This window comes from Silurus aristotelis, assembly GCF_946808225.1.
Source record: "Silurus aristotelis genome assembly, chromosome: 16".
In the NCBI taxonomy this organism is placed as follows: domain Eukaryota; kingdom Metazoa; phylum Chordata; class Actinopteri; order Siluriformes; family Siluridae; genus Silurus; species Silurus aristotelis.
In genome coordinates this window covers 10,389,962-10,407,024 of record NC_139589.1, presented here as the reverse complement: position 1 = coordinate 10,407,024, position 17,063 = coordinate 10,389,962, and the positions used below count along the sequence as shown (strand labels likewise).

The window sequence follows — 17,063 nt, the reverse complement described above, 5'->3', positions numbered from 1 at the left end:
TTCTGGGTTTAATCTAAGTGTCGATAATTTAAAAATTTAGTATATGAATATAAATTGGCAGCTTTAATGTCATTAGAATTGTAATAAAATAGGAAAAGTGATAATGATAATGTTAAAAAGTACTGCCCACAAATAAAAAACACCAATTTTCTGTATTAAATATATATCAGAACATATCTGTAAAACATTCACTGTTTGTATATTTTAATGCAATCATGAAACTAATGTGCTGTGATCTCTGGGAGGGTTTATGGTTGTTTTTTTTGTTTTGTTTTTTTACAATTAAAACCACTTGCTATAAGAAATTCTGTCTTTTTTTTGCAGGAATACTGATGGCCAACATGTCTGGCCCTTTGACCTTTGTTGATATGCAGACCATCAAACTGGCCTTTACATGGGAGAGGGTCTTAAAGATGTGCTTGGTGGTGTTCACACAATTGCTCTTCATTTACATTAATATTGTGATGCTGTTCACCCTGCGCACCAAAGCCATCTTCCGTGAGACGCCGCGCTACATTCTGTTTACCCACATGCTCTTGAATGATACCATTCATTTGTTGATTGCCTTGCTGCTCTACATGCTCAGTTCCCTCTACTTTGTGATGGTGCGTGCTGCTTGTGCCTGCATTGTGATTCTGTCTACATCAACATTTGTAAATGCACCGCTGAACCTGGCTCTCATGTCCCTGGAGAGGTACACGGCCATCTGCTTCCCACTGCGGCACACCGAGTTGGCTACGCCGGCACGAGTGTATGCGGCTGTGGCTATGGTTTGGGTTTTGGGCCTCACTGATGTTCTAACTGATGTATTTGCTCTCTTCCTCCTTTCAGAGCCATCATATTACTTGTCACCTACAGTGTGTACCATTGCACAACTCATAGTTGCTCCCTGGCAGCAGGGCAGGAGTGTGATATTCAAAGCTCTGCTGTTCATCATAGTGGCAATTGTGTTGCTCTATACATATGTGGCCATCCTGCGGCAGGCCCGTAACGCCTCCTCTAACACCTCTTCTGCCCAGAAGGCCTTGCGCACTGTGATATTGCACTCATTGCAGCTTGGCCTCTCACTCATGTCATTTCTCTATGAGTATATAGAGTCGATGATTTTAAGCCTGCCACCTGCCATATACATACAGGTGCGCTTCTTTATCTTCTTTGTAGTTCTGATCCTGCCACGCTGCCTCAGCTCACTCATCTATGGTCTGAGGGACGACACCTTCAGGCCATTGTTCAAACTGAATTTTCTGTACTGTGGCACAAAGAAAGTTGTGCCATTAGTGACTCTTATTATAAACTAACTAATGAAACAAGTACAATTAACTGTTTCTTTGACATGTATGTGAATAAATGTATACATGTATTTCTGTAGATACAGTAGATACACAAAAGATGGGGTCTTTGTGACCCTGTTAAAGATTCTAATGAATGATGTGTCCAATGTAATGAAAAATATTTTTCTGTGTATTAATAAAATAAGAGCTTCATCCACATTCAAATGTATTGGTCACATGCACATTTCACATGCAATAGAAAGCTTTATATACTCTTTGCGACAAATATAATAAAAAGTAGAATTTACATACATGAAAGCACAATTTACACACACCCCCCTGTACACCTTCTGTACTGCTACAAAGAAGATAAAAATATGAAATATAAAATATAAATATGTGGAATGTAGAAGTCAGGGATCAGAAGCAAAACATTATGACTTATTTTTAATGTGAAGATGTGTTCCATTATGTGGGAAGAGGCTCTTTCATGTTCTTTCTCTGTTTATCTTCAGTGAGCAGAAGAGCTTCCTGACTGCAACAGAAAATTTCATACATTAGCTTACAGTAGACTTTCTGGTCTGCACTTTTTTTTTTTTGTAAGTCCCACAGGTGGGAATTTTTTCTGTGGACAAAGATTTTATACATTTTTGCAAAATTACATACAATAAATCGTTACCACTTACCAGGAGTAATTTTTCAATGTAACACTTTACACAAATAATCAACTGTGTGATAAGATACTGTTAATGATGATATATATGATTGTTATGGTTGGCACAGATTTTACATTTGTGTGCTTTCTCCAGACTTTATTTGTATTTACTTAAATATTCTTATTTGATGACAATGTTCAGGGTGTTTTTATTTCTTCCAATCTTCAACTGTACAGTCTAGGTGAATGAGTTCCCATGATAGACTCTCATCCCTCTTCTTGGCTAACATGTGTGAAACCTGATGATGTTTCCTGGCTTTAATCCTCAGAGACAGACCAGAAAGCCTGGGATTCACAACACCCCACAACTTCAGAGCAAATACTGGTGGCCCAACATGTTTGATAACATGAACATGATTATAAATTCATCTCATCAAATTCCTGATGTGCTCAAGGCATAAATCCTAGGATCCCATTATCAGGTAAACTGGTACTACCACAATGACCATGGTCACACAGCTATGGAATTTTGGTGAACAGGAATGTTTGTTGATGCCTCCTATTAACTGAAGATTGTTCTTTCATGTCTGTGTTCCTTTCTGGCTTCCTCTTTAAATTTTGATATGATAGCTAGCCTTGCCCTTACTTACGTCCTGATCACACTGCACAGTGTCCACAACTACTATGGAACAATAAGGGATTAAATAATTTAATTACATTTATAACAGCAGTAAATTCAGGAGTTTTATATCAGGGACTGAAGATTCCAAATATTGGGGATTCCAGAGAATTTTTTCTTATCTGGACAGTAAAGGATTAAATCCTGTTGTTGCCAAAGCAATCTGTAGTTAGATGGTCTTGCTCTCATAGTAAAACTGGGCAGCTGTGGCTGTCTGTAAGTACAAATTAATAAAAAAAGAAGAGATCCTATATGTGTCCTATATGACATACACTGTCTGTGTGCAGTAGTTTAGCTACAAGTGACCAGAAGTGACAAAAGTACACACATCTTTCATTTAAGTAGAAGTACAGATATTTTTGTTTTAAAATACTTGGGTAAAAGTTGAAGTACTGAATATACTTTTTTACTCAAGTTAAAGTAAAGAAATATGGGCTCTGACATGTACTTAAGTAAAAAGTAGCTTTTACTACCTGTTTTAGTGTTATGCTGGTAACTGGAAATTTAAATCATATTAATATGTGGGCTGTCAATCTTCTTCTTCTTCTTTCGGATGCTCCCATTAGGGGTCGCCACAGCGGATCACCCATTTGCATACCACCCTGTCCTCTACATCTGCCTCTTTCACACCAACTACCTGCATGTCTTCCCTTACCACATCCATGAACCTCCTCTTTGACCTTCCTCTTTTCCTCCTCCCTGGTGGCTCCATCCTCAGCATTCTCCTACCAATATAACTCATGTCCCTCCTCTGCTCCTACCTTGTCACCAAAACATCGTACATGAGCTGTCCCTCTAATAAACACATTTCTAATCTTGTCCATAGTAGTCACTCCCAACGGAAAACCTAACATTTTTTTTTAGCTCTCTTCAGTCTTTTACTCAATGCCACTGTCTCTAATCCATACATCATCGCAGGTCTCACCACAGACCTATAAACATTCCCTTTCATACTTGCAGATTCCCTACTATCACAGATCACTCCTGTCACTCTTCTCCACCTAATCCACCCTGCCTGCACTCTTTTCTTTACTTCTCTAACACACTATCCATTAGCTTGCACTGTTGACTGCAGGTACCGGAACTCCTCCACCTTTTCCACCTCTTCTCCTTGCAACCGCACCACTCCACTGCCCTTCCTCTCATTCACACACATGTACTCTGTCTTACTCCTACTGACTTTTATTCCCCTTCTCTCCAGCGCATATCTCCACCTCTCCAGGCTCTTCTCAACCTGCTCACTACTCTTACCATCAAGGATCACAAATCACAATATCATCCGCAAACATCATAGTCCAGGGAGACTCCTGTCTGACCTCGTCCGTCAACCTGTCCATCACCACTGCAAACAGGAAAGGGCTCAGGGCCGATCCTTGATGAAGTCCAAGCTTCACCGTGAACCAGTCGTTCCTACTTCACACTTCACTGCTGTCACACTGTCCTCATACATGTCCTGCACCACCCTCACATACTTCTCTGACACACCTGACTTCCTCATACAATACCAGAACTCCTCTCTTGGCACTCTGTTGTACGCTTTCTCTAAATCCACAAATCCACAATGCAATTCCTTCTGTCCTTCTCTATACTTATCCATCAACATTCTCAAAGCAAATAAGGCATCTGTGGTGCTCTTCTTTGGCATGAAACCATACTGTTGCTCACAGATGGTCACCTCTTCTCTCAGCCTGGCTTCCACTACTCTTTCCCATAACTTCATGGTGTGACTGATCAACTTAATTCCCCTGTAGTTGTATCTTCCTTGTGCTTAAAGATCGGTACCAGCACACTCCTTCTCCATTCCTCAGGCATCCTCTCACCTTCCAGAATATTGTTAAACAATCTGGTTAAAAACTCCACTGCCATCTCTCCGAAACATCTCCACGCTTCTACAGGTATGTCATCTGGTCCAACTGACTTTCCACTCTTCATCCTCTTAATAGCTGCTCTCACTTCCTCCTTACTAATCCTATCCACATCCTGCTCCACTAACTCCACATCATCCAACCTTCTCTCCCTCTGATTTTCCTCATTCATCACCTGCTTAAAATACTCCCTCCACCTTCTCAACACACTCTCCTCACTAGTCAACACATTTCCATCTCCATCTTTTACTGCTCTAACTTGCAGCACATCCTTCCCAGCTCGGTCTCTCTGCCTGGCCAATCAGTACAAATCCTTTTCTCCTCCCTTAGTGTCCAACCTCTCATACAGCTCCTTATATGCCTTTTCCTTGGCTTCGCCACATCCCTCTTCACCTTCTGCCGCATCTCTTTGTACTCCTGCCTACTTTTCTTATCACTCTGTCGATCCCACTTCTGTTTTGCCAACCTCTTTCTCCTTATGCTTTCCTGCACTTCCTCATTCAACCACCATGTCTCTTTGTCTTCCTTTCTATTTCCAGATGTCACACCAAATACTTTTCTAGCTGCCTCCCTCATCACTCCTGCAGTAGTTACCCAAGCATCCAACACCTCTTCACCACCACCGAGCCCCTGTCTGACCTCTTCCCTAAACCTCACACTACACTCTTCCTCCTTCAGTTTCCACCATCTTATTCTTCTTTCAGTCCTCACTCTCCTCCTCTTCTTCTTCACCTCCAGAACCATCATACAGACCACCATCCGATGCTGTCTAGCTACACTGTCCCCTGCCAACACCTTACAGTCTCCAATCTCCTTAAGGTTGCATCTCCTGCATAGAACATAGTCCACCTGTGTGCACCTTCCTCCACTCTTATAGGTCACCTTATGATCATCCTTTTTCTTAAAATATGTATTCACCACTGCCATTTCCATCCTTTTAGCAAACTCTACCACCATCTGCCCTTCTACATTCCTCTTCTTAAAACCATACCTACCCATCACCTCCTCATCACCTCTGTTCCCTTCACCTACATGCCCATTAAAGTCTGCCCCAATCGTTCTTTCCTAGGTACACCATCTACCACTTCATCTAGATCACTCCAGAATCTTTCCTTCTTTTTCCACCAGTACCTTGTTGGCTAACGATACCTGTGAGCCTGAACCGATCCGGTATGAAATTCTTATTTTTGATCCGCATATTCGATTTGGCACACGTTTTACGCTGGATGCCCTTTCTAATGCCCTTCCCATTTATCCGGGCTTGGGACTGGCACTAAGAGTGCACTGGCTTGTGCCTCCCTAATGGCTGGGTTAATATGTGGACTGTCAATCAATTAAAATATTTAATCACACATTTTTCACCTGTTCTAAATGTACCAGAAATGACAACTTGACCTCTGTAACACTCTAATCAACATGGGCATAAAGAGAAATATGTATGATTTATGCAAATGTATTATTATTAGTAGTAGTAAAATCAAACTCAATATAGAGCATGAACAGAAAATATTCTTGTAAATTTAATTATGGTGTTACGTTTTTACGTAAATCATCAGGACACAGCATGGAACTTTTGCTATGTTTTCACACGGATGGTTAACGAGGTGATACCGGAGAAACTGTCTACTTCTAACTTCCGTACGGATTACATAATCAGAGAATATTCTATGGTTTATTTAAAAGTAGACATTTTAAGATTTCTATTCGAATACTTATTATTCCTGTGAGGCAAGTATTCACTGAGAATCAGGTTGTTATATTTTAATGTTTGTGAAAAGAGATGACAGAGACAGCAGAGAGTGCCCCCTGTCTGTTTTCTTCATTTTACAAAAGCACAGCATTTTGTTGTTATTATTAGTGTATAAAAATTTTTCTTTAAATTTTTACAGATTCAAATGATGTATTGCTTTTATCTGTACGATTAAAAAGACAGTGTAATTTAAGTTAGTTTTCACATTATATATATATATATATAAAAAAAAAAAAAGCCACAAAATGCGCCGGCGTGTATGTCACCCGCAGAGGGTTAAGTGCCCATGTGGGGTAATTGCCCAAAATGAAGGCATTCGCATGCTTCAAAAGAGAGTAAGGGATTTACAGGCCCTCTCAGAGGCCCCTCTTTTCTGGAGTTCAATTAGGGCATGGCAAGTGCCTTTCTGTACCCTAAAACAGGTTACATCCCTAAGGTGCCCTTAGTCGTCCCATGGCATTCTATCCTATTCTATCTATTCTTTCCTCCTTCTTTTCAGGCCCTAGACCAGAAAAGGTTAAACCAGCTGTTTCCACAGTAGTTAACACTTATGTTCACAGTACGAGTCCAGGGAGGAATTTGTAACAGCTGTTCATCTGCTATGGACCTCCAAGGAGAGGCCTTCCTGCTAATAAGCAGATTCTAAGCATTCTGCTAAAGTGTCTCTTCATGACATCTGCAACACTGGGGGATGGTCCACCCTACTTACCTTCATCATGTTCTATAACCTTGACCTTAGTGCCACGCCCTCTCAGTGCCATACATAACCTGGAGATGTTCTCAGTCATGCTTCCATCTTTGACTCCCTCTGTCTCATCCACGTTATCCCCATACTTCTTGTTGCATTCTGCCTGCTCTTTGTTTGCTTCGTAAACTAGCCTCTGTCTGTGGTGTGTGAGAGCCAGGAAATAATACACCAATTACACTAACCACAAAAAATTTTAATAGTTAATTAGTTAATAATAATTATTGTGGCATTTACCGGTGCAGGATTTGATGTCCTACATTAGCTGTGGCATACAGTCAAGTCACACAAGTAGCAGACATAAAGTGAATCCCAGGTACCCTGAAGTATAGCAACGCTGGCCCTTACTAGTCCAGTGATTGTAGCATAATTTGCTGGGTCAATGTTGGTGTGAAACTAGTTTCATGACACTGAAGTGGGCATCCTGAAAGGGCCCAATGGCATGAAGACAATGTTGCAACAATGTTCTAATCCCCATTGAAGACTTAGCTACAGTTGTCTCAAAATTGAATTTTTCTGGGTATATCAGAGTGTGGCCTGTCCACAGAAATCACTGATCACATCTCCTGAATATCTCCTGGGTCCACCTCTATGGTTAAATAATTGTGTCTTCTGCACAATCATGGCCTTGACCACAATATCTATTCCTGATTTCAGTCTTTGTCCAAGCCCCCAGTGATGTCATTACTCCACCTCTGTGTCCCACTGAGGTCACACTGCCTTTTGACACTGCTGTAGACATATCTGAACAATGACAACCTCAAGAGCCCTGACATCTGGAAGACATTTAACCAGGATACCATATATTGATATTGTGGTGCTTTGGGCAGTGGCATATTTAGGCATGGGCAACATCGTCAGCGACCGAGGGGGGCATCTTGCCAGGGGCAGCACAGGATGTACACACACACACAAAAAAATAAGTTTACAGTGGGAGAACTGACAACCTGGAGTGACATCACGTGAGTAAGGAGAGCTAAAATTAAAATTATGGATGCCAAAAAAGGTCTAAGCCATCAATTGCCCAATTCAGAATAAAGAGGAAGAACAAAGAAGAACAACCATTTCTGCTGCACAACACCAATAAGGCCTGTATGGTAGAGTGGCTGGACAGAAGCCACTCCTCAGTAAAAGGCACTTGACAGCCTACCTGGAATTTGCCAAAAGGCACCTGAAGGACTCTCAGGCCATTAGAAACAAAGATTGAACTCTTTGGCATGAATGCCAAGCGTCATGTCATGAGGAAACCAAGCAACGCTAATCACCTGTTCAATACAATCCCTACAGTGAAGCATGGTGATGGCAGCATTATGCTGTGGGGATGTTTTTCGGAGACTAGTCAGTATTGAGTAAAAGATGAATGCAGCAATGTACAGAGACATCCATCCATCCATCTTCTCCCGCTTATCCGATGCCGGGTCGCGGGGGCAGCAGTCTAAGCAAAGATGCCCAGACTTCCCTCTCCCTAGACACTTCTTCCAGCTCTTCCGGGGGGACACCAAGGCGTTCCCAGGCCAGCCGGGAGACATAGTCTCTCCAGCGTGTCCTAGGTCTTCCCCGGGGTCTCCTCCCAGTGGGACGCGCCCGGAACACCTTCCCAGGAAGGCGTCCAGGAGGCATCCGGAACAGATGCCGGAGCCACCTCAGCTGACCCCTCTCGATGTGGAGGAGCAGCGGATCTACTCTGAGCTCCTCCCGAGTGACTGAGCTTCTCACCCTATCTCTAAGGGATCGCCCAGCCACCCTGCGGAGGAAGCACATTTCGGCCGCCTGTATCCGGGATCTTGTCCTTTCGGTCATGACCCAGAGCTCATGACCATAGGTGAGAGTAGGAACGTAGATTGACCGGTAAATCGAAAGTTTCGCCTTGCGGCTCAGCTCCTTCTTCACCACGACAGACCGGTACATCGACCGCATTACTGCAAAAGCTGCACCGATCCGTCTGTCAATCTCCCGTTCCACCCTTTCCTCACTCGTGAACAAAACCCCAAGATACTTAAACTCCTCCACTTGCGGCAGGAACTCCCCACCAACCTGAAGTGGGCAAGCCACCCTTTTCCGACTGAGGACCATGGCCTCGGATTTGGAGGTGCTGATTCTCATCCCAGCCGCTTCACACTCGGCTGCAAACCGTCCCAGTGCATGCTGAAGGTCCTGGTCTGATGAAGCCAACACGACAACATCATCTGCAAAGAGCAAAGACGAAATCGTGTCGTCACCAAACCGGACACCCTCCGACCCCTGGCTGCGCCTAAAAATTCTGTCCATAAAAATTATGAACAGAACCGGTGACAAAGGGCAGCCCTGCCGGAGTCTAACAAACAAGTCTAACTTACTGCCGGCAATGCGAACCAAGCTCCTGCTTCGGTCATACAGGGACCGGACAGCCCTTAGTAAAGGGCCCCCGACCCCATACTCCTGGAGCACCCTCCACAGGCCGCCGCGAGGGACACAGTCGAATGCCTTTTCCAAATCCACAAAGCACATGTGGACTGGTTGGGCAAACTCCCATGAACCCTCCAGCACCCTGTAGAGGGTATAGAGCTGGTCCAGTGTTCCACGGCCTGGACGAAAACCACATTGTTCCTCCTGAATCCGAGGTTCTACTATCGGCCGTATTCTCCTCTCCAGTACCCTGGCATAGACTTTCCCAGGTAGGCTGAGAAGTGTGATCCCCCTATAGTTGGAACACACCCTCCGGTCCCCCTTCTTAAAAAGAGGGACCACCACCCCGGTCTGCCATTCCAGAGGCACTGTCCCCGACTGCCACGCGATGCTGCAGAGGCGTGTCAGCCAAGACAGCCCCACAACATCCAGAGACTTGAGGTACTCAGGGCGGATCTCATCCACCCCCGGTGCCCTGCCACGAGGAGTTTCTTTACTACCTCGGTGACTTCAGCTTGGGTGATGGACGAGTCCGCCTCTGAGCCCTCAGCCTCTGCTTCCTCAATGGAAGACGTGACGGCGGGATTGAGGAGATCCTCGAAGTATTCCTTCCACCGTCCAACAACATCCCCAGTTGAGGTCAACAGCTCCCCACCTCTACTGTAAACAGCATTGGTGGGGCACTGCTTTCCCCTCCTGAGGCGCTGGACGGTTTGCCAGAATCTCTTCGAGGCCAGCCGATAGTCCTTCTCCATGGCCTCACCGAACTCCTCCCAGGCCCGAGTTTTTGCCTCGATAACCACCCGGGCTGCAGTTCGCTTGGCCTGCCGGTACCCGTCAGCTGCCTCAGGAGTCCCACAAGCCAACCAGGCCAGGTAGGACTCCGTCTTCAGCTTGACGGCATCCCTTACTTCCGGTTTCCACCACCGGGTTCGGGGATTGCCGCCTCGACAGGCACCCGGAGACCTTACTGCCACAGCTCCGAGCGGCCGCTTCGACAATGGAGGTGGAGAACATGGTCCACTCGGACTCAATATCTCCGGCCTCCCTCGGGATCTGGTCAAAGCTCCGCCGGAGGTGGGAGTTGAAGATCTCTCTGACAGGAGGCTCGGCCAAACGTTCCCAGCAGACCCTCACAGTACTCTTGGGTCTGCCGAGTCTGTCCAGCTTCCTCCCCCGCCATCGGATCCAACTCACCACCAGGTGGTGATCAGTTGACAGCTCCGCCCCTCTCTTTACCCGAGTGTCCAAGACATACGGCCGCAGGTCAGATGAAACGACCACAAAGTCGATCATCGACCTACGGCCTAGGGTGTCCTGGTGCCACGTGTACTGATGGACACCCTTATGCTTGAACATGGTGTTCGTTATGGACAAACTGTAACTAGCACAGAAGTCCAATAACTGAACACCGCTCGGGTTCAGATCAGGGGGGCCGTTCCTCCCAATCACGCCCCTCCAGGTGTCACTGTCGCTGCCCACGTGTGCATTGAAGTCTCCTAGTAGAACGACGGAGTCCCCAGTCGGAGCACTGTCCAGCACCTCTCCCAGAGACCCCAAGAAGGCCGGGTACTCTATACTGCCGTTTGGCCCGTAGGCACACACGACAGTGAGAGACCTATCCCCGACCCGTAGGCGCAGGGAAACGACCCTCTCGTTCACCGGGGTAAACTCCAACACATGGCGGTTGAGCTGGGGGGCTATAAGCAAACCCACACCAGCCCGACGCCTTTCACCATGGGCAGCTCCAGAGTTGTAAAGAGTCCATCCTCTCAAGAGTGTGGTTCCAGAGCCCAGGCCGTGCGTAGAGGTGATCCCGACTATCTCTAGTCGGAACCTCTCAACCTCACGCACAATCTCAGGCTCCTTCCCCGCCAGCGAGGTGACATTCCACGTCCCTAGAGCTAGCTTCCGTGTCCAGGGATCGGGTTGTCGAGGCCTCCACCTTCGACTGCTGCCCGATCCTCTTAGCACCGGCCCCTTACGGTACCTCCTGCAGGTGGTGAGCCCACTGGAAGGCGGCCCCACGTCGCTCCTTCGGGCTGAGCCCGGCCGGACCCTGTGGGGGAAGGCCCGGCCACCAGGCGCTCGCATACGAGCCCCAACCCCGGGCCTGGCTCCAGGGTGGGGTCCCGGCTGCGCCATACCGGGCGACGTCACGGTCCCTGATGTAGTATCTCTCATAAGGGGTTTTGAACCGCTCTTAGTCTGACCCGTCGCCCAGGACCTGTTTGCCTTGGGAGACCCTACCAGGGGCATATAGCCCCGGACAACATAGCTCCTAGGGTCATTCGAGTACTCAAACCCCTCCACCACGTTAAGGTGGCAGTTCAAGGAGAGGCTACAGAGACATCCTTGATGAAAACTAGCTACGTGACTACGTGCTACGTGACAACTTTGTGAATGTCCCTGAGTTCCCCTAGACAGAGCCCAGACTTGAACCTGATTGAACATATCTAGAGAGATCTAAATATGGCTGTTTAACGATTCTCCCCATCCAACCTGATGGAGTTTTAGAGGTTCTGCAAAGAAGAATGGGAGAAACTGCAAAAAAAAAGATGTGCCAAGCATGTAGCTTTAAACTCAAAAAGACTTGAGGCTGTAATTGGTTCCAAAGGTGCTTCAACAAAGTATTGAACAAAGGCTGTGAATACTTAAGTGCAAGTAAAAAATCATTGTCCTGTCTCCACCCCTTGTTGTGTCATTTGTGCATGTATTTATACTCTCTGTTTTTAAACATTCTCCAATTTTATTTTCTTCAGTTTCTCTTGATTTTCAAGTGGTTTATGTTTCACAATTCACATTTCATGGCTTATGATCTTGCTTTCAGTTTCTTGTTTCATCGTTCTTGTTTTCAGTTTTTGCCTGTTTTTTTGTATTTGTTTGCTTGTTTTATAATAAACATTCTTACCAAGCACTTGCATCTGCTCCCACTACAGTGCTTTCAGTGCACTAACATATTACTCTTATTCTACCATGGATGCATAAGCATTTTCAGCCTGGCAGGATACTTTATGAAGTAGTAATGTTATTTTGAGTGTCTGCTGGAGCCTAAGCTTGTGGAAAGGCAGTGGGTCATGTTCCCTATCTTAAAGCTCACTGCTTATGGGACTTTTGGGTTTGAGAGGCCCATCAGAGATGGCCTATCCAATCAAGCTCAATTCAGGGGCCAACAAACTGTCTGAGCTTGAGTGTGATGTTGTGGTCAATTCACCTGACATGTCCATGCCAGGGATAATGGTGGCCTACCTCCATCACCTTAATAAATTTACTCTTCACTAATTACTGGACCATAGGCCTTTTCTAGTTAAGGATTGCTATTAAATTTTCAGCATGGCAGAAACAAAATTGTAAATAGTTGTACATTGTTGTATTGCTAGTGCATATTGCACTGCTACTGTACTGATTTTTTTAATTGTGTGTTACATTATGGGAACATACAGTATTGAGCAAAAGTTTTGGGCAGGAGTGAAAGAAAGGCTGTAAAGTAAGAAAGAATAGAATGACCAAAATAGAAGTATTAATAGTTTGTTTGATGGAAAGTGAATGAAGAGTACAAAAATCCAAACAAATAGAAATTTGATGTGACCACCTCTTGTCTGGAAAACAGCATCAATACTTCTAGCATGATGTGTATTTTATCTGCTGCATCAAGTTTCCTTGGCTGACCACTGCATCTACGGTCCTCAACACTGTCCATTTCTTTGTGTTTCTTTAAAACTGCTTGAAGAGCACATCTTGAAAACCTAGTCTGCTTTAAAATAGTTGCCTTGAGAGACCTTGCTGATGCATTACAGATGGTAGAATATGGCAGCAAATAATGATTAGTTTTTATCTGTAATTATTTTGCAAAGATTTCAAACAAACTTCTTTCACATTGTCATTATGGGGTATTGATTCTAGGATTTCGAGGAAATTAATAAAATGTATTTTGGAATAAGGATGTAAAATAACAAAATGTGGAAAAAGTAAAGCGCTGTGAATATTTTACGGGTGCACTGTAAGCAATTGACATTTGGGAAAAAACAGACGACAGTGTTTATCGACACAGATATTTTTGGTACATAAAACTCTCAAGGCACGCTGATGTAAGAGAGATGAGGTATATTTAAATAGTGGCCTTTGTCATACAGAGATAGAGCAGAGGTGTGAGTAGCACACAACACTGTGGGTGGATTCTACATTTCTAGATTTTTTAAACTTTAAAAATACTTTAAAAATAAGAAGCACAAATTACTAGATTAAATATATTGGAACATATTTGTAGAACATTCACTGTTTGTATAATTGTATGTAACCATGAAACTAATGTGCTGTGATCACTGGGAGTGTTTGATTGTTTTTTACAATTGAAACCACTTGCTATAAGAAATTCTTTTTTTTTATTTTTTTTTTTGCAGGATTACTGATGGCCAACATGTCTGGTCCTTTGACCGTAATTGATATGCCGACCATTAGAGTGACCTTTACAGGGGAGAAGGTCTTAAGGACTTTCTTGGTGGTGTTTGCACACTTGCTCTTCATTTACATTAATATTGTGATGCTGTTCACCCTGCGCACCAAAGCAATCTTCCGTGAGACGCCACGTTACATTCTGTTTACCCACATGCTCCTGATTGACACCATTCAATTGTTGATCGGCATGCTGCTCTACATGCTCAGTTCCTTCTACATTATGATGGTGCGTGCTGCTTGTGCCTGCATTGTGATTCTGTCTACATCAACATTTGTAAATGCACCGCTGAACCTGGCTGTCATGTCCCTGGAGAGGTACACGGCCATCTGCTTTCCACTGCGGCACAGCGAGTTGGCTACGCCGGCGCGAGTGTACGTGGCTATGGCTATGGTGTGGGTTTTGGGCCTCACTGATGTTCTAATTGATGTGTTTGCTTTCTTCCTCCTCGCAGAGCCATCATTTTACTTGTCTCCTACACTGTGTGCCACTGCACAGGTCATGGTGGCTCCCTGGCAGCAGGGCAGGAGTGTGGCATTCAAAGTTCTGCTGTTCATCATAGTGGCCATTGTGTTGCTCTACACATATGTGGCCATCCTGCAGCAGGCCCGTAAAGCCTCCTCTAACACCTCTTCTGCCCAGAAGGCCTTGCGCACTGTGATATTTCACTCATTGCAGCTTGGCCTCTCACTCATGTCGTTTCTCTATGAATATATAGAGTCGATGATTTTAAGCCTGCCACCTGCCATATACCTACATGTGCGCTTCTTTATCTACTTCGTAGTGGTGGTCCTGTCACGCTGCCTCAGCTCACTTATCTATGGTCTGAGGGATGACACCTTCAGACCATTGTTTAAACAGAATTTCATGTACTGTGGCACAAAGAAAGTTGTGCCTTTAGTGACTTTACATTAATGATGAGACAAGAACAATGAACTATGTTTCTTTGATCTGTATGTGAATAAATGTAAACATGTATTTCTGTACATACAGTCCATACACAAAGGTTGGGATGTTTTAGATCCTGATAAAGAATCTAATGATTTAATCTAACATCAAAATGTATAATGTACCTAAAGAAATTACATATATTTTATCTGTGTATTAATAAAATAAGAGCTTCTTTCACATTCATATGTATTGGTCACATACACAGGTTAACATGGAATGATATGCTTTAGAAATTTGCAGAGTTTACGTACACCCTTGGTGTACGTAAACCCTTGGTGAAGAAGAAAAAAGATTACAAGTAAATACAAAAATATATGTTGAATACAGAGATCAGGAGCTGAAACAGAATGACATTGTGAATAAAGTACAGATGTGTTCCATTATGTGTAAAGTTGTTTGTGCAGTATATGTTGTGCACAATCATTGCACAAGCTCTAGTCCATTGTGCTCTTCTGTTTGATGGCTCATATTTTCTGTGGGAAAAATATTCTCCTTTTTTTTTCTCTGTTGGCCCACAGTGAGTAGAAGCAATTTCCTGACTGCAAGAGTTGACTCAGGTGCTTCACTGTCTTTTTTCAGGTGTTGGTTCAGGTTCGCTTGCTGTGGATAGACTGCAGGTAAGTGTGGATAGTGTGCTCTGCTGATTGTATCACCTTCTGGAGAGTGTGATTAAAGGTTCCTTAGCACCAATGAAGACAGTTTAAATTTCCTTGAGCATGTAAGTTGGAAAAAAAGCTGACTGACTTTGTTCACCAGGTTGTTAATATGACAGTACCATGACAGATCCTGCCTCATTGTGAACACCAACGTACAAGAAAATGTCCACACTTTTCCACTGCTGTCCAACATGGGGTTGTTTACTTTATTACAACTAATACAAGATTTCAGTGTATCTATAGCCTCCTTTACAGCCTACCAGAGAATTTCATATATGACCTTCTGGCCTGATGACTTTCTGGCTTGTCTTTTTGTGAGCCCCGTAGGTGGGATTTTCTTTCTGTGGACAAAGGAGCATATTTCTTCACTAAAATCTTTATCACTTCTAAATGTATAACTCAACACAATTTAATATGTAAGATAAGACAAAAGTTATAGTTAGCTTTGGGATAGAGGTTACATTTTTAACATTTTTTCTGAATTTATTTGCATCTACTCAGATTAAATTAATTTGATGAACATATTGATGATTAATTTTTTTTAATCTCATACTGTTTAAGTGAACTTGTCCCACGATAGACTCAGATTCCTATTTTTAGCTGACAGAAGTGAAAACATGCTTATCATAATGGTCAAAGACCTAGCCTCCTTATGCCTCGTCTCTAGACCTTTGAAAAAGCAGAACTCATCTTCAATCATGTGTTCAGCTACTTTTGTATCCCAGAAAATATAATTATTTATTATATAGCACAAATTATACTCAAGGCTCAATGATGTAAGAGATTAATTGATTATATATTTTAAAGAGATTCATTAATTCATTCATTTACTGTTTTATTGTTTGTTCAGTAGGCAAAAAAAATTCATAAAGAATGTATATACTGTAATAAAAAAGTCATTTATCTGAGTGTTTAACATTTGCACTCCAGGTGCACTTGCCTTTAAACTTAAATTAAAATGATCTGTCATTAAATATTGGTTTACATGGTATACATTTTACTGACTGATGCTGGTGCTATTTAATATTGGTGCTGGTTTAAATTGAATATTTAATATCAGTCAGGTATTTTAAATAAATTTTGTTTTAGATTTCTGTACTATAAAAGGTCTTTTTGTGCAATAACAATAAAGATTGATCGATTGATTCGATCGATGGATGGATCGATGGATGGATGGATGGATGGATGGATGGATGCCTGGGGTGCAGTCAGCATTCCAGTTTATCCCAAAGGTGTCCAGTAGGAATGAGATCAGGGCTCTATAGCAGGCCACTGAAGATCTTCCTCTCCAAAGCATGTAAACCAGGTCTTTGAGGATCTCACTTTGTGCACAGGGGCATTGCCATGCTGGAACAGGTTTGGGTTTCCAAGTTCAGGTGAATGCAAAATTTTATTATAGCGCATCTAAAGACATCCTATACAATTGACGCATCCAGCTTTGTGGTACCAGTTTGGAAAAGAACCACATATAGCAGGAACGGTCCGGTGACCCAATACTTTCGGCAATATAGTGTATACTCAGGACATCCTACTGCCACTATTATCACCTAATTCACTATACTGGTCTCGATGGATTCGAAATATCATTGCGTTGTGTGCTATTATAATGTTATCACTGTGTATTCATTTATCATTAAACACGTGCAACTTTAG

At 43.5% G+C, this 17,063-nt stretch overlaps 3 protein-coding genes across 3 annotated transcripts in view; all 3 read left to right on the top strand.

The window, feature by feature from the left end:
- The window catches only part of LOC310739200 (sialidase-3-like), a 161,078-nt gene that overhangs the window by 761 nt on the left and 143,254 nt on the right, over window positions 1–17,063 (top strand). The gene's annotated exons all lie outside the window — the stretch shown is intronic.
- LOC310739476 (odorant receptor 131-2-like) lies at window positions 342–1,298 on the top strand (the record flags this gene model as incomplete). Its single annotated transcript, XM_083565400.1, has 1 exon — window positions 342–1,298. The coding sequence occupies one exon, from the start codon at window positions 342–344 to the stop codon at window positions 1,296–1,298; it is 957 nt and encodes a 318-aa protein (XP_083421526.1).
- LOC310739475 (odorant receptor 131-2-like) lies at window positions 2,318–14,718 on the top strand (the record flags this gene model as incomplete). The annotated part of the gene is made up of 2 exons (XM_083565399.1): window positions 2,318–2,408; window positions 13,751–14,718. Exon 2 carries the CDS (start codon window positions 13,759–13,761, stop codon window positions 14,716–14,718), a length of 960 nt encoding a protein of 319 aa, XP_083421525.1. The 5' UTR covers window positions 2,318–2,408; window positions 13,751–13,758.